The 25,793-nt window shown below is 39.5% G+C and overlaps 1 protein-coding gene across 1 annotated transcript in view; it reads right to left on the minus strand.

The window, feature by feature from the left end:
* Positions 1-25,793, minus strand: part of PTPRT (protein tyrosine phosphatase receptor type T) — a 3,212,182-nt gene that overhangs the window by 1,854,627 nt on the left and 1,331,762 nt on the right. Inside the window, exon 3 of the mRNA XM_044089009.1 lies at positions 13,251-13,522. Coding sequence (XP_043944944.1) covers positions 13,251-13,522 — 272 coding nt within the window. The remainder of the gene's footprint in view (positions 1-13,250; positions 13,523-25,793) is intronic.

The following is a 25,793-nucleotide window of genomic DNA, read 5'->3' on the forward strand; positions in this document are numbered from 1 at the left end:
ATTAAGATAGGTTTTGTTCACAGTTTTGTCTTCTGGTCACATTCTCAAAGAAGTCCACCAGGTTTTTGTGACTGCACAGATATCAACTTCTTCCATGGAGAGGAGTGCTTCCAGAGACTGCAGTTTCTGATTTAAATGCCCAGCATTTAGCTGGGTTTAGCAGGGATGACCTATTCTTGACAAGGGCAAACTGGGATGGCTCTAGGGCTTGGACATCACCTATATCATTATTTATGAGATCTATGATGATTTGCTTCATTTCCTTCAGATGAGGCTGATTAAAGTTATGGGTCTATAGTTATCAATATATGTTGCCAAGCTGCCCTTGTAGAGAGGGATAACAGTCACTGTTTTCCATTCATTGGGGACAAAGTCAGTCCTCAGGCTGAGTTTGAATAGGATGCCTTGTGGAGTAGCTAGCTGTTGTTTAGGAACATTAATAATGCAGCCCAGAATGCTATCTGGTCCTATGAAAGCTGTGTTCTTAGTCTTGGAGAGAATATTAATGACTTGCTCTTTGGAGACACAGGGAGGAGTTGATGTTGAAGTCATGTTTTTTGCTATGCTTGGTAGGGATAGGGGTGAAATTTTCACCAAACTTGTCTGCTAGCAGGTTTGCAATTTCCACAGGGTCAGTGTGTGTGATACCATCCACAATTAGTTCAGCACACATCTGAATCCTACCTTTTAGGTTGGGCACTCGGCTGAATAGGCCTTATGGATATCCTTGGCTATGGTTGCTAAATTTTTTCTAATAGCTACTCTTTGAAGATTTTATGAGTTGTCCTGCTTGCTTGTTTAGGCTGAGCAGGGTGCTCTTCCACTGCTGAGTTCTCAGTTTTGCATTTTTAGACAGCAGCTTCTTTCACTTATTGTATAATCTATTAATGCTAGACATCCACCAGGATGATTTGTTTTTTTTCTTGATGATCTTGCTTTAATCCCAACAGGCATGGCTCTGTCTATACATTTGTGCAGATGTGTATACAGGGCATCAGTCTATACCTTAGTATACCTGTCAATGCCATCTGTGGAAACTTGAGCTTGGAAGTCTATTATATCATCCCTTAGGAGGGTATAGTTAGCTTTGATGAAGTTTTTTAGCCTGACTTCTCCTTTGTGGAGTTCTGGTGCTATTGCTACTTCAAAATGACTGATTTATGGCTGGATTTAACCATTGCAGGCCCTACACATGAGGCGTTTTATCGGTCACTCATATTGGTGAGACCAGGTCTAAAATATTAGAGCCGCTTGTGGAGTGATGCACTACTTGTTCCAAGACATTTAAGTTAAAGTCCAGGAACTTTTGTGTGAATGAGTTTGGGCTCATATAAGATTCCCAATTAATGGAGAGATAGTTGAAATCATCCATGACTAGAGTGTTAGGTTGTACTTTGATTGTCCCAAGTAGATCTAAATAAGCAGTCTGGGCTTCTTGGTTCATAGAAGGGGACCTCTAACTGACAATGACATGAAGGTGCATCTTGCACATGGTAATTTGGACTTGGAGCGACTTTATAGAGTTATCTTGTCTGACCAGTCTAGAGGCATAATTATCTTTAATGAAGATAGATACTCCACCTCCGTTTGTTCTTAGACTTTCAATATACATTCTGAAAGTGTGTAAGGCATTGTTGTCTTGCAAGGATGGGGTACGTTCTGTGGCTTTGAACCAGGCTTTTGTGACTGCACAGATATCATCATCTTACAGGGAGAAGAGTGCTTCTAGAGACTGTAGTTTCTGATTTAAATGCCTAGCATTTAGCAGCATGGGTCTATATTAGATTTTCGAACATTTCGTAGAGCAAATCACTGTAGGTCAACACCTAGTGATCGATCTATGAAATAATCGAAAATCTAAATAAAAAAAAAATAAAAACACAGAAACATAAAGTAAAGGGTGTAGGCAGGGGGACAAGTCCCCCTGCGCCCCCACACCCCCCACTACTTAAATATACTAACTCCGAGATCGCACTTCAGTGCAATACAGTGTGGAAACAGAAGATTTCAGTTTCATACACTGTAGCTCGATGTCGAAGTTGGTATATTTCAGTAGCGGGGGGTGTGGGGGGTGCAGGGGGACTAGCCACCCTGCCTACACCCTTTACTTTATGTTTCTGTATTTTTTTTTTTTTACTTAGATTTTCGATTATTTTGTAAATCGATCACTAGGTGTCGACCAATAGTGATTCGCTCTACGTAATTTTCGAAAATCTAATATAGACTCTATTAGCATGACCTTTTGTTTTTTTGTGTTTGATATTTTCACATCTCAAATTTTGTTTTTGTGACCTTGCCTAAAAATGGCATTATGGGGGAGGTAAGTGCCTTAGTCAGCAACCAAAAGCCTAGAGGTGCCAGGTAAAGTCCATCTCTGGCAAAGCAGCATGGTCCTTCACCATGTCATCCCTAGCTGACAGGAACCAAATCCCCTTAGAATGATACCAGAAACTAAGCCAATTATTTAAGCCAATCATTTTTTCATTTATACTGTGGTATCATCCTAGGCAAAGGTAAAATGCTGCTCAAAGCTAAGGACATACCTGACTGGGACACATATTCAGAGAGCTTAACCATGTCTCTCTTCATATAGTCCAGAGATGTACATCTCATGTCGTTCACACTAACGTGAGCTATGATAGAGCCATAACGGTACGTGTTGAGAGGCTTGAGTGCATGCGTGATTTGACGAATCCTTGCACCAGACAGACAGCTGATCATAGCCTATTTCTTGTGTAACCTGGTGAGTCTGGTGTCAGTATGCCTCACAACAGAGTCACCTATAACTAAAACATTTGGAATAGATGTGCATTGCCTTAAGGGATTATTTGGTGAGAAACTGGTGCTACTGTTTTTATATGTATTGGGTGCTTTGGATGTAGTGTTAGGTGTATCATATTTGTGTTTTGGAGGTATCTAGTGTTTTATATAGGTATCTGGAGTGTACCTCCACATATGAAGGTTTATGTATTGGGGCATATTATTTGTGGGAGTTGTGGTAGGTTAGCTGACAACCTGTTTAGTGTTGCTGTTCTGAGACTGACAGCAATGATTCCAGATTCTTAGTGTAGGAGCATCTCTCGCAAATTGTAATTGAGTGATTTAGCAGTAAGGGGTTGTCAGTGTACATGAGGCAGGTGGTGCACTGCCTCAAAAACCTATGTCAACCAAGCAAGCAGGAGAAAGAGGGGGAAACTGACAATTGATAATGCATGGCTTGAAATTGGTGTACCCACAGAGAAGTTGGAAAAGTCAGGGGTATCTGGTAGGGGGGACTAACTTATGAGGTGTACAGTAGGAGGTCTATAAAAAGGGGGATCTGTAGGGTCTGATGTTGATAGGTAAGATGTAAAAATGCTGGTTAACTGAATAGCTGAAAGCTGTTTAAGATCTGCTCTGCTAGATAGCATCCATGTCTAAGGGAAAATATGTCTACTGGAGCTTCTGCATCTATAACTGCCAAGAGCTACCCCCTCTGCATGGTGGTGCAAGATGATATCCTATGTGGAAACAAGAGCATAGCAGCTAATACAAAGAAACCAATGAAAAAGCTCAAACTGAGCCATGAACCAATGACATAGCTCAAACTGAGCACTGAACCAGTAACCTTTAATAAGATAGTCTTACTGTACAGTCCTGCCATGAGGGTATGTGGGAGGTGTCTCCAAACAAAGGAGTCCTGATTTTTAGTGCATAATCCTCAAACAGAACTGGATTCAGCCAATCTGAATCCAATCTATACTATGGGCAACAGAATTACAACAGTATAACAGAATCAAAGCAGAATACTTTTATTTTTCCTTAACTTAAATTCAAAGGTGCTGGAACCATAAGGCAAGGGGTGAGTGAGTGCCCTCCCACTTTCTGTAGACTGATCTTCAACTAACTTGTTTACTAAAAAAAAAAAAATTAAAAAAAATAAAGAACTGAGCTAGATTTCAATAAAAAAAGTCTGTTTCTTAAGATTCTACTACTGTAGTGAATTAAGTATTTTCTATTCTTTAGCAAAATACATAAATAAATAAACTTGCACCATTGGTCCTGCCTGAATCTGCATCTTATTGGCTGGCTAAGTAAATGCAGATGCAGCGCTGGCACCATGATTGGCTACAAAATAAAAAAAATCATGGTGACTGTATACCCTGTAACTGATTTCACCTCCTGTTTTCCTCTATCCTTTTTAAAACTTTTGATTTTCTGGGAAATCACTGAAAGTTAGTAGGTATACCATCAGTCAGTAATACCAGTTACTAGAGTTTCCTGCTTCTTACTGTTGGAAATGCATATTGATGTATACCGATGCCTGTTATTTTTCTCCTCTCTCTCATGAGGATTATATTCTAGTTCAAGGGTGTCCAACCTTTCTGTCTCAGGGCCACTTAAGCATACTTGGCAAGGTCTGGGGGGGTCACATTACAATATCCAACATGAAACTCTCCATTCAAAACAGTTTGTTATAAGACATACCAAGAGCCAGAGAAAATATTTTAGTGGACTGAATTGTGGCCATAGGGCCACCTTTTGAAAAACTCTGTTCTAGTGGTTAGTTTCATTGTTTATGTCTTTCGGCTTTTCCCGGTTAGGGGTCGCCACAGCGGTACTCTGGTCCGCTAATGATTGGCAGTAGAGTTTTACGTGCTGGCTTGCTGGGCCTAACTCACAACCCTCAACGAAGGAACGCCCGTTCACGCATGTCGCCACACAGAAGACACTCTAACTGAGAATCGAATGGGCAACGTCTAACTGTGAGGCGACAATGCTACCACAGCACCACGTTTCATACCTATTATTATTCAAAATATGCATGCAAGCCATGCCAGAAATGTCAAGAGAAATATGTAGTGTACTTCTTTCTTTTCAGAAGAGAGGTACGTTTCTCTCTAGAGTTCATCCTTTGGAGGTCCATTTCTATTATTTACAGTTATATATATATATATATATATATATATATATATATATATATATTTATATATAGGGTCTACTTTTCTTTATCAAAATTTCACAATCTCAAAAAAGAAAAGTAAGACCCCACTTCCATGAAAGTGCATTTTCAAAAAAGCCGATTCACCGAATCGGGAGAAAAAAAAAACCTACTCTAAACACTGTTTTGCAAAGGGGCAAGCCCCCCTTTACCCAGCACACTTCCCACTTAAATATACTAACTCCGAGATCGCACTACAGTGGGGAAAAGGATATATTTCCTTATCCCCACTGTAATGTGTTTCGGTGAATTGTCTTTCGCACAACTGCACTTCCGATGTACTGCACTTTCGCTAAGTGGGTTCAACCTTTTTTTATTGATAAAGTGTGTTTTAGACAAACAGAAGGAGATCATATATATATATATATATATATATATATATATATATATATATATATATATATATACACACACACACACACACACACACACACACACACACACACACACGTGTGCATTTGTGTGTATACGTGTGCATTTCATCCCAACTTTTGTAGAATGTCCCTGACTTTTTCTTGGATCCCTTAAAAGAACATTGTTGATATTAGACATTTACAGAATATCGCTATCAGTTTGGGCGGACATGATGTATTGAAATGCTTTTTTTCTAGGAGACAATAACAAAGGGCTCTGGCTGACTAAGTCTGCAGATGACGACAAAGTAGGAGCAGTCATTGAATTTCCAGATGACTTGGCCATCCTGCAGGATGCTTGTCTCAAATAACTGCTGTCAAAATCATGGTCTTAAGCTAAATACCAAAAATGCATTAATGTATCCTTTGAGAAGTCATCTACCTCAAGGAATTTCCATGATGACAACATGCCCCTAAAAGGTGACCCAGTTGTTCTGGATTTGGGAACTTACGTAGACAGTGACCTAACTTTGGAACAACATCTGTCTATTGTTGTAAGAAAGTTATTCTGTATTGCACAGCTTATAAACAAGGGGATTGTATTTAGATCTAGGGATGTCATTGTTCCCCTTTACTCAACCCTCATTAGGCCAATCATTAATAATATTGCCCCCCTTTGGCATGTATCTGTCCAGACACATGCTACAACTGGATATCTACAGAGATATTTTATGAAAATGATGTAAGGCCTAAACAACATGTCTGACATGGACCAACTCAAGCCCTTTCAGTGTACTCAGCATCCTATAGGCTGCTATGATGTGGCCTGTGTCTGGCATACAAGGCATCCTCAAACTCATTACTGATGGATGTTATACATATTAGCAAGTCAGATGGACTGAGAAATACTCAGTCTAGGGATCTAAACCTCTTCTGCAACATCAATAGAATGGTTTGGAGGGGCAGGTATATTTCACAGAGGATACTGTTGCTATGGAACAAACTCCCCATTCACATAAAACAAAGATCATCCCAGTCCATTTTCAAGTGTAATTTAGATCTATGGATGGGAAACAGAAAATTTACCCCAGGACTGCCCCCTGTATTACTAATAGACCGAAGCAGATACCAAATGCTTTATCCCATCCATGGGTCCTCTCACATGATCTATCGTATGATTCCAATTATTCTTATCCGGGGTAATGTATAATTATCGACTATGAGATGGAGAAAGCCAATCTATAACCTAATTGAATAGGTTATTTCAATTACAAAAACAGAAATTGGCCAGGTTTAAAATGGTACACATGGGCAGCTATCCTAGTACTTATCTATGATCCTAAGGAACCTCTGGAAGTATCTGTCAAAGAGCAATATGGCTACCACATCTCTCTTATTCTTTGATGTCAGAGGTAATGTAACTTCTCAGCAGAGGCATATTCTATTGGAATAGTAGGCATGTTTTTGTATCAAAGAACTCTTAGGAGTCAATATTTTTTTATTGTGAATTGTCTTCAGGGAACTGAAATTTAGCCTTTTAAACACAGCTGGTGCATGCAGCATATCAGAGGGATTTTGTTCTCACAGCCTGGCAATATGCTTGGTTTCCACCCAAGTATTCTGCATAGAAGTCTAGGGGGCACGTGATTTATGAAAGTGTATGGCAGGTACCGGATCATTTCTGATTGATTACTGATATGGCTTTTGTGGGGGCAGGATATGTCAGTGTCTTATGGCACTGCTCCCTTGGCACATAGGGATAAAACCCTGACTACAGTCCATAAAATCTGGGTTCAATTAGCAGCTCAGTGACTGATGTAGGAGTAGGGAGAGATAGGCATTGCCACCCCTAGTGGGAGGGTGGTTCTGTGCACGTCTCATGTAACAATTCCTGGTAATGGCTGGGGGCATCACTTCTGGGACATGGAGTCCACAGAGGGACATGGTGGCAGCATGGCTGAGCTGTTGCTAAGACAGAGTGAAATGCCATATGTCTCCTTTGCATGCCCACCTCTTGGATATACCATGGGAACTGAGAAAGGAGGGTGGGTCATATATAAAAAACTCCTTGGTGGATGTTTTTAGCCAGACCACTGAGGTACCCTAAATATCCTCATTGGTTCCAATCCTATTGATAGAAGCCTGGGTGGTTAAGGAGCTGGCTGATACATCCAGTGATGGACATGGGGCAGTTGACAGAAAGCCACAGGATGATGCAGAGAGGAGAAAAAGGTCCAATCAATAAATAAATTCCCATAAGTCCATTATACTTATGGAATTCCTTTGCAGTCAAAGGTAATATACCCTCTCATTAGTCGGACATTCCATTGAACAGTGTGTGCTTTGCACCAAACACCTTATTAGAAGTCATTGATTTTTAAATTGTGAAATGTCTTTGTGGAACAGGCATATGGCCTCTTAAATACAGTTAGTAAATCTAGGTTTTCATAGGAGTTTTGACGTCTCAGTCTGACATTATGCTTGACATCTACCCGGGTGCTGTTTAACCTCTGGATAAAAAGGGTGGAGGCAGCTAATGTATGAAATCAAATGGCTGTTATAGTATCACTTCTGAGCTATTATTGATATGATTTTTTGAGAGGGTGACAGCATCTATCTAAAAGCAATATAACCATTGCATTTTTTGTGATAAAAGGGGCATAATCCCCTGAAGCAACATGTTTGTATTTTATACCCGTGCACCTAATTGCAAATCCCTGATTTTTTAATGTGAACTGCATCTTGCACAAAGTCAACAATACAGAGAGCCTGCGTTGTTACATTCTGGTCTATACTTGATTTATACCTGAGAAGTATTTTTGCCACTGCGCAAAAGGTTGGGTACAGCTGTAGTTTCATTATATTTATGTGACTCCTTTACAATCAGAGGTAATATATCCTGTTAAGGGATGCAGAGTCCTCTGGGATGGGATGTTTATATTTTCAGCAAAAGTATCTTTTTAAAAGTTCCACATTTTTTTTTTTTTTGCGAGGTGTTGGATTCTTGGATACTGATAATAAAGCCAGAGCTTCTGAAGGTTTTTGGTCTCTCAGTCAGGTACTATGTTCTTTTTTACCTGAGGACTATTTTACCTTTGCAGAAGAGGTTGAATAAAACTAATGTCCATAATCTGTGTGTACTAAGTTTGCAGTATCTCAGAAGCAAAAATACTACATATTTTCCAGAAAAAAATGTATGTTTTAATTGCAATGTGGCTACAATGCCATGCTATTTCTGGCAGCTAAAACTGTGGAGTCAAATTCAGAGATGTGCTGCAATGCAATTTATGTGTTTAGAATTGCAATCCTAAATGTATTTTGCAACCAAATACCATGTTATGAACTCAAAGTTTTGTAATACTCTCAAAGGCACACAGATATAAAGCTTTTGGCTTGAGCTCCTGTGCCTTTACTGCCAATCTGCACTATGAATTGTACTCTGTATCATTAAGGTGATGTGGTAAACTTCTTTTTTAGTACACTACGTAAAATAATTGTCTGAGATATATTGACTACTCTGTAAAGAAGTATTTGCAGTGAAACTCCTCTATATTTCATCAGAAAAAAATATTTTAGCTGCAGTATGTTGTGGCTACAATACCATACTTTTGAGCAGCTAAAGCAATGAGGTGAAAAATAGAGATGTGCTGAATTAAGAAGCCCTGAGGTTAGAACGGCAGATTTTGGGTTGTTGCATAACTGTATATGTTACTGTTATCTAAAAGTTTCATAATGACATTTCAAAGGAAAGCAGAAAGATACCTTTCAGGGGCAGGTTCTAGTGGTTTTAATGCCAGTCTAACTTTACACTTTATACTCTGTTTTCATTGTGAGTTTTATTGCGAAGTTTTGCTCAGGGCTGTAAGTACAAGAGTGGCCTAAAATACCTCTTTAGCAAGGTGTCAATGTATTGCTTTTTGTCACTGGACTTGTAATACTTCCCCCACCTACAGTTTAGCCTAATTTGCAGTACACTTCATTATAAGAAGGCAACATTGGATGTGTCTTGATAGCTGGACCCACCATCTAAGTGCATTTTGTAGCTGAAGATCATGATATAGTAGCATTCTGAAGAAATTGCTGTTATACTTTTCATTACAAACAAATGATCCTTTGTTGCTGGGGACAGCAGTAATCTCTTGTACACATTTTGGTGCTCTGGTTTTCCCTATTTGTTTCATAAAAATATACATTTTATATTTTTATAGCTTAACAAACAATTTATCTCAGTTGTATCATTGTGTTTTTCTAATGCAATAAAAACCAAAATTAATATTATTGTCTATCATTTTTATGTTACAGCAAAAGACACATTATACATGTTTTGACAGGAATGAAAATATTTCAGATTCTGTTGTCTGCTTCTCTTATGGTAGTAGATACCAGTATATAAAGAAGTAAGTATTTGCCCTTTTTATCTCTTTAAATGCCAGTGTTGCCCTCTGCCACCCGGGCAGCCATGGTGGTGCAGCGGTTAGCATTGCCACCTCACAGCAAGAGGTTCTCCGGTTCAATCCTCGGCTGGGGTGCCTTCAGTGCAGAGTCTGCATGTCCTGCCTGTGGTTGCGTGGGTTTCCTCTGGGTGCTCCGGTTTCCTCCCACATCCCAAAGACATGCTGTAGGTGGATTGGACAATCTAAATTGGCCCTAGGCGTGAGTGTGTGCCTTCTGTGGAAGGTTGGGCGCCGGGCTGGCAACTCGACACCGTAAAACTCCACTGCCAATCATGAGCGGACAGGTGATCCGCTGTGGCGACCCCTAACCGGGAAAAGCCGAAAGAAGAAGAAGTTGCCCTCTGCCAGCCCTGGCCTTCAGCAGCTTGCAGTACTTCTGATCTAATACCGTCTTCCCACTGCCATTCAAATATTGCAATAACAGGACATAATGGGGGATTGTATGTACTTTTCCCTCCTTAAATTATTTATGCACGAATAACTTGTTATGTAGATAACAGGGATGGTTGCTAGGGAGCTTTCTTTTAGATTCTGATGAAGCCTTGTTTATAAAGGGGCAAATGTGTTTAACATTGTTGAAATAACACCTGATATGGAAACTGGAGTGAGCAAATCCTTTTTTTTTTTCCATTATCAGTCTTTTTATAGGTTCATAGGTTTATAGGAGATTACTAGGCTAACAGCTGAAGAGCCCTTACAAGCCTAGCCAGTTTTACCAATATTTTACCCAATTTTCTATCAGTTAGGGAAAGATAACAAGGGTCAGCAAGCAGGGATTTGACTATTTTTACAGACTGCCTCTGTCCATGAGGTACATGGGCACCCCCCCAAGAGTAAATTTGCAATTTCCCATCCATTGCAGGTGCCTGGTGAGATACATGCCAACAGGTGCATTATACTGTATTATTGGTCTGATGAGGGTTGACTACAGTAGGACTATGGCATCTTAGATCTAGATGCCATGCCCTTACTTATAAGCTAAGCCTCACAGAAGGATTTCTTTACCACCATGGACACACGGTGGTCAAAATTCAGATTACTATCTATCCGAGTACCCAGATCTCTCACCACTGTGTCCACTCTTATGGAGGTGCTATCAATGTTGCAATTTGCAGGGTTATTTAATTTTCAAAGGATATTATTTTACACTTCTTCATCATGGATTGCTTCATTTATCAGTTGTTTTTGGTTAGTTACTAGTGTATATTAGATTTTTTATTTTATGTAAACTGCTTTCAGAAATATGTATTTGCGGTTTTGCTCTATTATATGTGTTCGTATTTTTTTAATATTCATTGTTTACCTTGGCCAGACTTGAGCTATAGTTATTATTTTTCCACCATAATTTTACACTTTTTTATGAGGTAGGTAGGATGCATGTAGCTCAACATATTTGGTAACATACTTATCATCCTTTGAGATGCAAAAAACATGGCAATTATGTACATGAGTACCTCTACAGGTGCACAGTAAGTAGCAAGTCCTGCCTAGACCTTGAATATTCATGTTGATGTCTTCACTGGCCACATGAACATTCATGGGGTATTTGGCAGTTAGCTTGAGGGGGTAGTAGAACTACATAATGTTTTTTTTTTTTTTTTTTTTTTACATTTTTGCAGGGGGGGTGCACCCCCCATATCCCCTGCAAATTAAATATTCCAACTCTGAGATCACACTACATTGAGGAAAAGGGTAAATAGTATGCATGATGTCACCATCAAATCTGCACAGGCATCATTTGAATATGACATCTCTGCCTTTTGGGATGTCAATCATGCAAGTGATGCCCATGCCACGTCCACATCTGTCCACCCCCAGGGAGGTATGCATTTACAAGATCACCAAAAACATAATGCATTCCTTTTCCTAGTATATTTTTTGTGTAATACCTTCCCCAGCAGGTTACCTTTCAGTAATCAAAACTCAACACATTTGTTAAAATACTTACTAGTTAATGTATTACTTATCATCCTTTGAGATGCAAACAAAGAAAAAACATAATGCATTCCCTTTTCTAGTATTTTTTTTTTTGTGTGTGTAACACCTTTCCTTGCAGATCACCATTCAGTAATCTATTTTAAATCAGTATGATATTATATACATACTTATAAGTGATTTGTCTACTAGTAAACTTGGTTCACTCCTTTTATAGAGAGCTGTAAGTGATGTAGGCACTTTATAGGCACTTGAATACATTCCTTCTTAAATGTCTATGCATCTCTTATAGGAGTTCATTCTTACTGATATTTTTCCATATTTTGTCCCCTAGAATGAGTGCCTTTTGTGGTAAGCCACTGCTCACCACTTAAGAACAACTTCAAATTTGTCCTGTAGTGCTTTAAAAATCATAGTTACCTATATTATATATTATACTATATTATATTATATTATATTACACTATATCATTTATAATCGCTGAACTTCTGTTTGCCGTTATTCAGTAATGAAAGAAACAAAAGTGTTCCTGAAGTTTTATTTAGGCTGTAATCTCCTTACATGATGATGTATTGAAAGAGCTGTACTTATAGTATTTGGTCTTACAGCTTCCAATAGTTATCAAACCACTGAGTCAAAAGCAAAAATGTGTCATTCTGATTTTAGATCTGATATTTATTTATTCTCATATGTTTGAATAGTTCCAAAAGAAATTAATGAAACTAGGTGCTGTATCCACCACCACTTGTTATTAACTGTTTATTAATCAAAGATTGAGTGAGCACTTTTGTCTGTATTCTGATGAAGCCCTAACAGACAAAAGCACTCGGTCAGTCTTTGCTCAATAAAAACTTAACAACAAGTGGTGGTGGACACAGCTTCCAGTTTCATTAATTTCTTTTGAATTTTTTGGTGGTATGGTTTGTATGTTTATATAGTTGTATGTTTATATAGTTTATGTGGTCAAAGAAGTACTGCGAAAAAAATCCTGAGTACACTATATTGAATACAAAGTGAATTATACATAATTAGCAGGTTTTTGGTTTTCTTTACGCTATCAGTAGATAAATGAGTGGGAAGGGAAATCATGCATAGAATATTCCTTATATGACATAACTAATGTCATATGAAACATACTGCAGTACTATGAGAACAACTAGGCACATAGCATTTTTTAAGAGTTTGGCTTTACAATACAGCACTCAGATTGATGCATAAGGGCATGACTAGTAACCATTGACAGTTAACAAATTCCGTTGACATCTTAAATCCAGCACTAGGCAGTTTAAGCCAACACATATTGCTTACTGTACTTTAACTTATTCCTCTTAGCATTTGAGCTTGCAACTTCCTTTAGTAAATAAGCGAATGAGCAACAGTATTCGCTTCAAATTATGTAGCTAACTGCAACATTAAGTTATGAACTTTTTTAAAAATGCTTTCAGGCCTCTATGTTTCTTCTTTCAGGAGAATTATTTAGATTATGTTCAGCTATTTAAAGAAGCACTACAAGTGAAAATATTGTACCTGGTAATAATTAGGCCAAAAAGTGCTGATAGCAAGTTCTGCCTTGGCCCATCCTTCAGTAACAATTCCTGACACATTCCATACGGGATTGCCCTGGGGTCCACCGTTAACTTTGATATAGACATTCAAAGATCCTGGGCTTGAACCATATTTGCTGGACAGATAGTAATGGAAATCGATGCAATGGGTATCATTCTCCTTCAGAACAGGCAGGAGTAAATGAGCCTTTTGTCCAGATGCCCGTCCAGAACTGTTTACCATCATAAAGGACCCTAAAGTAAAATGAAATTAAAAAAAAAAGTTAGTGGCATGAACGAAGACAAAAATTAAATAGTTTATGAAACTTGTCAATGATGGACACAGCTATGTCAAACATGTCTTATTCATGATAATGCCTATGCTCTGATTTTATATCCTTAACCTATCTTGCAAGCAGGCACATTAACTATATATTTATTTGCTGGTATTTGGTTAGACAAAGAAACACACGTGTGCTCATATACACACACACACACACATAGGATGGAATGAAAAATAAACTTCAGCTTCAAATTATTATTATCAATGAAATAAAGCACTTACCTTACATGAATAAAAGCCATAACAAGGGCAAGATAAATGGGTGGCTGCCACCAGGACAAACTGTATTGTAGATTATATGCTTATCAGTACCTGCAAGCGGTACTTGAAAACATTTATGTAGTTCTGATTGCAGGTTGTAACTACTTATATGACAATCAGTTCATGTTTCTTTATTGTAGAATTATGTTAATATAGCTCTCTCTGTTACTGTTTAGTAAATCAGTTTAACGAACACCTGTTATGTTAATACATAATAGCACTTTTTCTGGACTAAAGTTTTTTTTTTTTTTGTCACTGAAATATAGCAAGACAGCAGCCTAACTCTTTGCTACAGTTTAGCAGGGATGTGATCAAAGAGAAGGATTCTGCACATATTGAACACAGTGAGATGGTTCTTTGCTTGACCCTTTTCTGTCTCTGGCACATATGTTTGAAAGGACTTTTTTTCTTTGTGTCATTTTTTTGGTCCTCAACTTCAAACTGGGGAATGACAAATGGTGAGAACTCTCCAGTTCATGTACAACTCAGGATCAACTACTTAAAAATAAAGATATATATATACTTAAAAAAGACTTTAAAATAAATAATTTACCAAAAGTTACTGAGAATATAATATAAAAACAACTTGAACCAAAACCGCTAAAAGAAAACACAAGACTGATTAACCCAGTATCTTCACAAACAAACTCTAATACCAAGATCTTCAGGAAGCAGACCGATGTAGTACAATCACAGCGACTGTGGTGGCATGTACTACAGGTATAAAGATGGGCATGCAGTGGAAAGGCAACAAGGAGTATCCAAATGAAGCTATGGAGCCACTAGCAGATGCTGGGATGTACAGTAGAGTGAAAATCAAGTGATGTGGAAGTACAGAATTATGAGCTCCCTCAGGTAAATGGAACTCACGTCATCAGGGGAGCCAGAAGATGCTGAAGCTAGGAGAATGGAAGGTGAAACTGTCACTTTGTGATCTAAAAAGGGCAGTTTTTTTAGCTGCCTACTGCCATAACAGAGTCATATCTGTGACATAAGATTTATATAGTACAAATATGCATTTTTTTGGAATTACTGTACAGAAATTTCACATAAATGCACAAATGGAGCTAATGTTGCACATGTATGTTATGTGATGCAGACACTATATATTCAAAGGTTAAAGAGAAAAGCGCACTAGTCCAGTAGCACACGTACCCTGCCACATAGAGAGAACCCACTACAGAAGATGGTGGCAACTGTTAAGTACTCCAATTTGACTTTAGAATAAACTCTAAATTAAGTGTTTTAACAGCTTCCCATAGCTCTTTTGCGGTGACCAGTAATTGCTGTTAGTGATCTACTGTGTGACTAGAACTTAACAGTAGTAACAGGTAATTAATAAAAGTTCATTAAACACCTTTCTGATGTCAGAAAGGTGTTTAACAAGCATGCTTTCTCTCCAAATTCAGAGTATAATTATAGTGATCCATACACTACATGTCATTATCTTTCAAAAAAAAAAAACATAAAATGCATCACAAAACATCTAGATCCTGGCAGCATTCACAACTCAAATTGTAGAAGTGGAGTTTAACATATGCTTATTATGGGGCTTCTGCCCTGGACTCACCTGTTACACAACTGGCACTGCTCAGAGGTTTGCACAGAAGGTTGCTATAGCTTGTGTGTGTGGATGGTGGAGTCTGGGAATAGTGAGATTATTATTTCTTAAATTCTCATCATAATCAACTCGGAGGTGTGCACTGAAATCATTATAACTTGTTTGGGAGGACTGAGGAACATGTGCTCAATATTTGTCTAATTGTTTTCACAACTGAACCTCAGAGATACTATGCACAGAAGGTCGCTCTGGCTTTTTGTGGGGCTGTGACAATTCTGTCATTATTTCTTTAACTTTTTACTCAGTCATACTTCACAGATATGGACACAACATCACTACAGCTTGTTAATGGAGAAGAAACATGCTGCAATACATAACTGTGATAACTGTTGTTCTCTTTTCTCACAATCACAAATCAGAAATGTATATAGGTGGCTAAATGTGGTAGATAGGAATAAGTAGACATATTGTGAATAGACATATGTAATCAACAAGTTAAAATATGTCACTGTATTCTGCTGTCAGCTTGATACACAGATGGAGGTAGCCGTCTTTTATGGTTAGGATGAATAGCCAAGTTGTAAAATGTTTGACACCAATAACACGAAATACATGACTGAGGCCATTTATTCATTCTCTTTCATCCCAATCTAATGAAAGAGAGATACACAATAAGTAACTATGTTTTTTGACATGGAGACAGACAATATTTTAATATATGATTTATGTATCTTTGCAAGCATTTATTTTACCAGTTTATTAGGAACTACTTTTTCACCAAATTTGATCATTAAGCCCTAAGCACAACTTATTTATTCCTTGAAAGAAAAAAATAAGACTAGATTTCTGTAGTTAGTAGTGATTTTTGTCTAGGCCATAACTGTAATAATAAGCTGGGGAAAAGGCTTTAAAGGTTACCTCACATTATTTAGAATCCCTTGGCTTCTGATGTCCAGACAGCATGCAATTTATTTTATTTATTTATTTGACATTTGTCTACTGGGGAGGTCTGACTGGACTAGAAGTTCATTTTCAGCAGAGGCTCAGGGAGAAAAGCTCCAAGTACAAAAAATAGAAGTGACAATCATTACATTCTACAAAAAAGAAACATTCATTGCATTGATCTTGTTAGTACAGATCAATAATAATAAAACCATCAGAGGCCTCACTGAGACAGATGCTTGGTGTCAAAGCCATGGCTTCAAGCTCAATGCCAAAAAAGTGCATTGTCATCCCCTTTGGTAAAATCTCTGTACCCATGAACTACTGCATAAACAGCAGTCTACTTAATGCTGAATGTATGATAAGCGACCTTGGGACACAGGTGGACAATAGTCTCTCCTTTGATAATCACATAGCCACAGTGGTCAGGAAATCCTTCTACATGGCACATCTCATCACAACAGGTTTCTCATCCAGAAAAAAAAGAGGTCATTGTTCCCCTCTACTTATCACTCATTAGACCCATTATAGAGTGCAATGCCCCTTTTGGTATGTACCTCACAAGACATCTACAACAACTGGAAAGGCCGGAGAAATACCTCACAAAGAGGATTACTGGCCTCAAACAGATGCCCTACGCAGATCATCTCAAAAAAACTCCAGCTTTACTCCATTGCATATTGCCTACTCAGACGTGATTTCTGCCTAACATTCAAAGCTATGTCAAACCCAGAGCTGTTGGACATGCTCCACTTAAAGAAATCCAATCCCTCCGAGCTACACGCTCTAGGGATCTAAACCTTGTCATCACAATAAACAGACCATGCTGGAGGAATACATTCCTGTCTCAGAGCCTTCCCATACTCTGGAACAGACTACCTATCTATGTCAAACAGAGCTCCTCATTAGCACTCTTCAAGAAAAATCTTGATGATTGGATGGGAAACAGGAAATTCACCCCGGGGATCACTTCTGTGGCTTTGCTTAACAGGGGCACCGCAAAATAATTTTATTGGGTGGCGAATGCCAGGGTACCTTTTTGGCTAGGCTTATATAGGCCCTAGGGCCAATAGCCTAGTACCTACCAATGAACCTATGAGTAGGTAAGAGCAAGTAGTGAAGGGGCTCATGCATGTAACTATAACCAAAGTAAAAAGTCATGAATAATAACAAATTTTGTCACAGTTACTAAAATAGAAGAGTTGTCAACAATTAGTTTAACAGCTTATGGGGTGTGTATGCAAGGGGTTATTTGACACTATTGTGCAGCCAGGCATATAATATGTAGCAATAAATAAAGATACAGTCAAGAGGATTGTTGTATACCAGAAGTCTGACAAAACCAAACATCTTGCATGTTTGTTTGTTTTTCTTATCCAATATTATGCATATGAACACCAGCTTATCAGCTTAATTGTATTATTTCCTCTACAGTTATTACACTGCAGTCTTGGCTATTTAGGGAGTGGTGAAGGGATGCAGGAAGAAAATGAAGAGCATAATGGTAAGGTATTTACCTCACAGACAAGAAGTAAGGGTTCGATTCTAACTCCCTCTCTGGTCAGATCAGACCACAAACTGATAACCCTGGACCTCCTCACCCCTCCACCTCCCCCAGCCAAAGAAACCATCATAAAAAACCTTTCCAAAGCAAACTTCAAACTACTTGCATCAGAAGTGGAAAGCTTCACTATTCCCTTGCAGAAGGATAATGATATCCAGGATGCAGAATCCTGCACCAAGGCACTTTATATGCATCTTCAGGATTGCATGGACCGTGCTATCCCAAATAAAACCAAGACTCCTTCCTCAAGCAAGAAGAAACCAGTCTGGTGGACCCTGGCCATAAGCAAACTATACAATAAAAGGAGGAGACTTATACAAAAAAAGGCCAAATCTCAAGTACAAAAATCATCCCTGATCAGCATTAGTAAGAAATTGAGGGCCCTCATCAAGTCAACTAAAGCCAATTTCGAAAAGAAGGTTGCCAAGGATAACCATAAGGCCTTCTATGGTTACGTCAAAAACCTAAATGGCAACACTCAGGTCTGTTCTGAGCTAGTACAAAATGAAACAAAATACACTGACATTGCCAACATTTTGGCTGAGAGGTTCAGTACAAATTTCTCCCCCCCTCACCACCTACAGGGCCTATTACTATTCCAGGGGATTGTATAACTCCAATTATTACTGATACGTTGGTTAATAAGGCTCTATCTAATGCTAAAAACACTGCCTCCATGGGATCAGATGGTGTCCCGGGCTGTGTCATATGCTTAACCCCGCATCTGTATACCCTGTTCAGTCTCAGCCTCTCAACAGGATATGTGCCCATAGAATGGCACACAGCAATGGTGGTTCCGCTGCACAAGGGTGGGCCCAAAATCGACCCTGGGAACTACCGACCAATAAGCCTGACCAGTCTGATCTGTAAGGCTATGGAGCAAATCATTATGGAACTCATAAATGGAGAGATTGGGAACCTCCAAACACTTGATCCCACACAGTTCGGCTTTGTCAAGGGAAGATCATGCCTCCTGACCCTGGTGGACTTCTTTGAGACAGTTACTCAGGCTATAGATAAGGGAAAAGGGGTATACATGGCTTACCTTGACCTTGCTAAAGCATTTGACACCATTCTCCATTTGGGTATTATTGATAAACTCACCAACCTGGGCATAAACCCTTACATCACAAGATGGATCGCAAACTGGCTCTCAGACAGATCCCACAAAGTAAGAGTAGCGGGATCTATGTCCGAATCCAGACCAGTAACGAGCGGTGTGCCTCAGGGCTCTGTCCTGGGGCCCCTGCTGTTTGGCATATACTTCTCAGAAGTACAGGCAAGCACTGAAGGGCTGTGGCTGACCAAGTTTGTGGATGACTGCAAACTGGGTGCTATAATAGAGTCTCCGGCCGACATGGATATCCTCCAGAAGGGCCTTAATGAGACTGATGCATGGTGTCAAAGCCATGGTCTCAAGCTCAATGCTACAAAATGCGTAGTAATCCCCTTTAGAAAAACAGAGTACCCACGAACTACCACACAGGAGGTAACACCCTGAAATCTGAAAAGTAATAAGGGATCTAGGGACCCAAGTAGATAGTCAGCTTTCCTTTGATAACCATGTTGCCAAGGTGGTTAGAAAATCCTTCTATGTGACCCATCTGATCACAAAAGGGTTCGCATCAAGATCTAAGGATGTAGTGGTGCCCCTCTACTCTTCCCTCATCAGACTCATTATTGAGTACAATGCACCAATTGGAATGTACCTGGCTAGGCATCTCCAGCAGCTGGAGAGACCACAGAAGAACCTCACTAAGAAGATTACTGGCCTCAAACAGTTGCCCTATGCAGCACGATTGAAAAAACTAAGGCTTTTCTCTGTTGCATACCACCTTCTCAGAGGCGATCTCTGTCTAACATACAGAGCCATGTCCAACCCAGAACTGTTGAACATGCTCCATCTTAGCAAAACAAAATCTACTTGAGCTCCATGCTCTATGGATATAAACCTCAGCACAACAATGAATAGAACATGCTGGAGGGATAGATTCCCTTCGCAAAGACTTCCCTTGCTATGGAACAAGGTCCCAATCTGCATAAGACAGAGCCCCTCACTGTCACTCTTCAAGAGGAACCTTGACGAGTGGATGGGTAACAGAAAGTTCACACCAGGGATCATACCAACAGCTCTACTAGATAGGGGCCAAGGGTACTAGCTGCTATATCAAGGCCCTAGGGAACTAACCAAAGGGGCAGTGAATACCGTACAATGTGGCTGGGCTAATATATGCCTTCGGGCAGATAGCCCAGTACCTACCTATGCATCTATGAACCTATAACGGAGGAAAACTGGCTAGGCTTAAAAAGCTAGCCCACAAAGGGAGATAGCCTAGCACTCACTCATAAAGAATGAATTTCTTACTCTGTCCACAGATTTTGATCAGGTCATCATTTGCTCAAAATGTCTGAAAAAAAAAGCTCAAAAATGCAACTCAAAGCATCTAGAATCCAATAGCTTTGTGGGGTTGGGGCAGTTGGCTTCATCTGGTTATTTCCTCTCCATGTACTATAGGTTCATAGATTAGTACTAGGCTAACTGCCCTTGTGAGCCATTTTAAACCTAGCCAATTATCCCTTGTGTTTGTAAGGCAAACACCTTAACCATTAGGCCACCCTCCCAACCCAATTATGGTGTAATCTTAGCTATTTAGGATATATATATATATATATATATATATATATATATATATATATATATATATATATATATATATAATGAAGAATTCAAAAGTATGGAAAAACAAGAAAAAAATAATCTGAATGGTGTCGCAAGACCAAGATCGGAAGGAAAGTAGTGGTCACCATGGAGGTATGCAGGGGGAAACAGTGTACAGTGGGGACCTATGAAGTTCTTCTCCAAGGGTTTCAGTTCACCAAAGGCCAGAGTCAAAATATTCAGTACTGCCAGGGGCTATCCTATTTAAGTACATCACATAGCTTATCGATAAGGTTTGTTACTCTCTATAAAACATTTTATAATACTCTAACAAGTGCATAAAAAAAACAAACAAACATGCAAGATGCTTGGTTTTGTCAGACTTCTGGTATACAACAAGCATCTTGACTGTATCTTTATTTATAGCCACATATTATATGCCTGGTTGCACAATGCTGTTAAATATGCCCTTGCAAACACACTCCACAAGCTGTAAAACTTAAGTTTAGCTTCTGGTTTTGTCCTTGATGAGTGGCTACACTCCAGCGGTAATGCCCCTCCATAACAGTGACCTTACATCTGACTTGGGTAGTTTAAGTCCTATCGGCCTTACAAGCCTCATCTTCAAAACCATGGAGTGTATTATAACTAACCTCAAACTGTGATATCAAGACAGTCGTTTGAATTGATACCCAACAGTATGGCTTTGTGAAGGGAAGAGTCTGTCTATTTAGCCTGATAAACTTCTTCAAAATCATTAGAGAGACTGTAGATGGCGGCCATGCAGTGCATGTGTTGTATCTTGACCTGTGAAGGACTTCAACACCATTCCCCTTGCTGCCATTACATAAAAGCTAATTGCCTTAAAAAACAACCCTGTATGTGGTAAGATGGATAGCAAACTGGCTGAAAGACAGAGCCCACACAGTGGAGTTTGTAGGTGCCTCATAAGTAATTAAGAATGTGACCAGTGGTATCCCTCTGGGCTAGAACATCTACTTTTTGGTATTTACCTCTCTGATCTCCAAGTGGAGAGCCAAGACCTCTGACTAACAAAACCTGCGGATGACTGCAAACTGGAGTTTATTGTTAAGTCACAGTATGGCACCCAACAGACTAGAGAAGTTGTGACTGCAGCTGAGCTACAAAATATAAGTATCATCTTGATTTTTTTTATTATTTTTACAGATTACTGTTTTTACAATTTAATATATATAAAGCACTTTGTCTATTCAGTATCTTCACAAATCCTTATCTGTTTAAAAACTTTCATTTGTGTCTGTAGTGCTTGCTGTCTTGTAGGCTATTTTGGCTTTGCAGTTGCCCGCCCCTACTGTGACACACCTCCCAGTCTAGTGTCATTAGCTCATTCTGCTTAATACAGAGAGAACATTTGATAAGGCCTTCTGTTCCTCCTTTTCCCTTTCAAAAAGTAAAACAAAAGTTTTTTGTTTTTTTTTCTCTTTCGCCTGAACCTTCTTGTGTTCTGACTGTCCTTCTCAAACATTTTGGAAATATACAGTATATTTCAGAGCATTTGTTATAACTGTATTTGCTATAACTGATTTAAGTATTTTTCTGTTTTTGATTATTTACTGCTTAGCGACTGCATTTTAGCCTGTTTATACAGCTCTGCATTCTATTTAAGCTGTTTTTGTGTTGATTAACTGTTTTGCACTTTAAAAAGTTAGTTGTTGCTTAATTTTACCTGTAGGCTAACACACTCAAGTCGCTAGCTTAAAAGCATTTATAGCATTTACTGTCTGTTTTTCCTCTGTTTTCTGCAAAAAGGAAAAAAAAAAAAAAAAAATCTTGTTTTCCGCTTTACTGAACTAGAATAGTCCAGTCTTCAGAGTTTGCTGATCTCTGGGCTTTGTCTTGGTTCCTGTGCTATTCCATATCCTTATTTGGATAAAAGGAAGCGTCTTTGTTCACCAGTGGGAGTGGGGAGCACTGAGCGGCCTATTTGTTTCTAGAGGAGTGGTTTCCAGCCAGAAACTTGTAGTCTATTGGCCATTTTGGGTCAATTCCTAGCTCTTTTCAGCCCCTGTAATAAAGCCCGCACTTTTTCGCTTGTATTCAACTCAGCACAGCTCCTCGTGGTGTACTGCAGAGTTCTACAAGCAGCAGAGAGCAAAAGAGTAACTTTTTCCTGATTTAAGTATTTTTTCTGGCTTTTGATTATTTACTGCTTAGCGACTGCTTTTAGCCTGTTTATACAGCTCTGCATTCTATTTAAACTGTTTTGTGTTGATTAACTGTTTTGCACTTTTAAAAAGTTATTTGTTGCTTAATTTTACTTGTAGGCTAACACACTCAAGTGCTAGCCGTTTAAAAGCATTTATAGCATTTACTGTCTGTTTTTCTTCTGTTTTCTGCAAAAGAAAAAAAAAAAAAAAAAATCTTGTTTTCCCTCCTTACTGAACTAGAATAGTCCAGTCTTCAGAGTTTGCTGACCTCTGGGCTTTGTCTTGGTTCCTGTGCTATTCCATATCCTTATTTGGATAAAAGGAAGTGTCTTTGTTCACCAGTGGGAGTGGGGATCACCGAGTGGCCTGTTTGTCCCTAGAGGAGTGGTTCCAGCCAGAAACTTGTAGTCTATTGGCCATTTTGGGTCAATTCCTAGCTCTTTTCAGCCCCCTGTAATAAAGCCCGCTTTGCTTGTATTCAACTCAGCACAGCTCCTCGTGGTGCCCTGCAGAGTTCTACAAGCAGCAGAAAAAAGAGTGACTTTTTCCTGATTTAAGTATTTTTTCTGGCTTTTTGATTATTTACTGCTTAGCGACTGCATTTTCGCCTGTTTATACAGCTCTGCATTCTATTTAAACTGTTTTGTGTTGATTAACTGTTTTGCACTTTTAAAAAGTTATTTGTTGCTTAATTTTACCTGTAGGCTAACACACTCAAGTCGCTAGCCGTTAAAAGCATTTATAGCATTTACTGTCTGTTTTTCCTCTGTTTTCTGTAAAAAAAAAAAAAATTCTTGTTTTCCCACCTTACTGAACTAGAATAGTCCAGTCTTCAGAGTTTGCTGATCTCTGGGCTTTGGCTTGGTTCCTGTGCTATTCCATATCCTTATTTGGATAAAGGGAAGCTTCTTTGTTCACCAGTGGGAGTGGGGAGCACTGAGCAGCCTATTTGTCCCTAGAGCAGTGGTTCCAGCCAGAAACTTGTAGTCTATTGGCCATTTTGGGTCAATTCCTAGGTCTTTTCAACCCCCTGCTATAAAGCCCGCTTTAGGCGTGATTTAGCGTGGAGTTGCCCATAGAGCACCATCGGGCAGCGCCCGGTTAAACAAGGTTAAACTATTTCTGGCTCCGTAAAGTCTGCTCTTCAATTTTTCCCTTAGAACTTCTCTACTTGCAATCTAAACAGTCTATTCTCTATCTCAATAGCTCAGCACTTGCTCCTAAAGCATTTTTATATAGGTAAAGTACTTGTATACTAAACAAAGTACTACATTAGCCTAGAATCCTTGAGTACCCATTTCCCTATAGGTCCCTTCTGACTCAGTTACACAGCAAACTTTTCACTTTTTCTAGCATGTCGAAGGGTCAGTTGCTAGCGTCCTCTCCTGTTCAGCTGGTGAATCTGGGCATCTTGAGGCAATGTTACAATTGCCTCATGTACACAGACAACCCACTCCTTCTCCCACAAAACACAAATACATGTGAGAGATGCAACTATATAGCCAAACTGGAGGCTGAGCTCTCTCAACTCAGGACTGGCAAGACCAGACAGGAGGAGAAGGAAACCACACACCACAAACCCAGTTTCACATAGAACTATCACAACTGCAAAACAAACACATAAACACACAAAGACATACTTGGAGGCACTGATCAAAAATCTTCCAAAACTACAGAGGCCTCCAAAGCAGACACCCAAGCAACTGCCACCTCAAGACATAAGATATGCAACACATAGTTCTCAAAGTCAGTGTGCTAAACAGTCACAGCCCTTAAGGCCAAACACAATGCCAGACACACTTGTTATAGGTGACTCCATAGTCAGACACACTGACATCCCACTCACCAGACTGAACAAGGAAAAGATCACAGTTAGCTGCCTGTCAGGCGCTAGAATCCACCACATAACACAAGCACTCAGGTCACTCCACAGCAAGTACAAGTATGACTCAGTCATTGTCCATGCCGGTGTGAACGACCTGAGACGTACCTCCCTGGACTACATAAAAAGAGACATAGAGGAGCTCTCAGATTATGTAGCCCAGGCCGGTATGACCCTGACCCTGAGCAGTATCCTACCCTCACCAAGAATGATGCCACAATACAGAGACAAAATGATCAGCTTTAATAATTGGCTTAATTACTGGTGTCATTCTAAGGGGATCCAATGTCTGTCTGCCTGGGATGACATGCTTGACAAGCCACGCTGCTTCGCAAGGGACGGCTTGCACCTTTCACCCCTGGGCTTCCGGATATTGGCAAAGGCTCTTGCCACCCCATAGTGCCTTTTTTAGGCAAGGCTCAAATGATAAACCTACCACCCTAGAAAACAAAAAATGGAGAAAAACTAAGGTTAATACTGCTCAATGCCAGAAGTCTAAACCTCAAGATGCACGCCCTCGAAGCCCTCCACAGTATGGAGAACATCGATGTTTGTGCTGTGACTGAAACCTGGTTCAAGGCTCCTGAGAGCACCCCAGCACTATCAGGTTATACCTCATATCATGCGTTCCGGCCCCAAAATCCGGACCGAACTACAAAAGGAGGCGCAGTATCCATATTCATAAAGGATACCCACACCTCCAGGTTAGTGGCAATGCACGAAGCATCGGAGACCATCCAGGTGCAATTAACCATAGGTAAAACTGCCCTACAGTTTGTAACATGCTACAGACCACCTTCTCAAAATCAGGAAACCCACACAGCCTTCCTGAAGACACTGGAGAGTATAAATGTCTCTCCAAACACCATCATATTGGGTGACTTCAACTACCCAAACATAGACTGGGAACATTACTCAAGCCCCAACACCCTAGCCCAAAGGTTCCTTGAGTTCATAAACTCAAATGCTATGGAACAACTAGTCACCATTCCCACAAGAGGAGAAAATATACTAGACCTGATCATCACAAACATGGGGACAAAATGCTCCACACCAGAAGTATATCCCTCATTGGTGAGATCAGACCATAAATTAATCTCACTGGAGATCCACATCCCGCCCCCA

Source organism: Protopterus annectens, chromosome 12.part0 (genome assembly GCF_019279795.1).
Source record: "Protopterus annectens isolate FY-2018-M chromosome 12.part0, PAN1.0, whole genome shotgun sequence".
Classification (NCBI taxonomy): Eukaryota; Metazoa; Chordata; order Ceratodontiformes; family Protopteridae; genus Protopterus; species Protopterus annectens.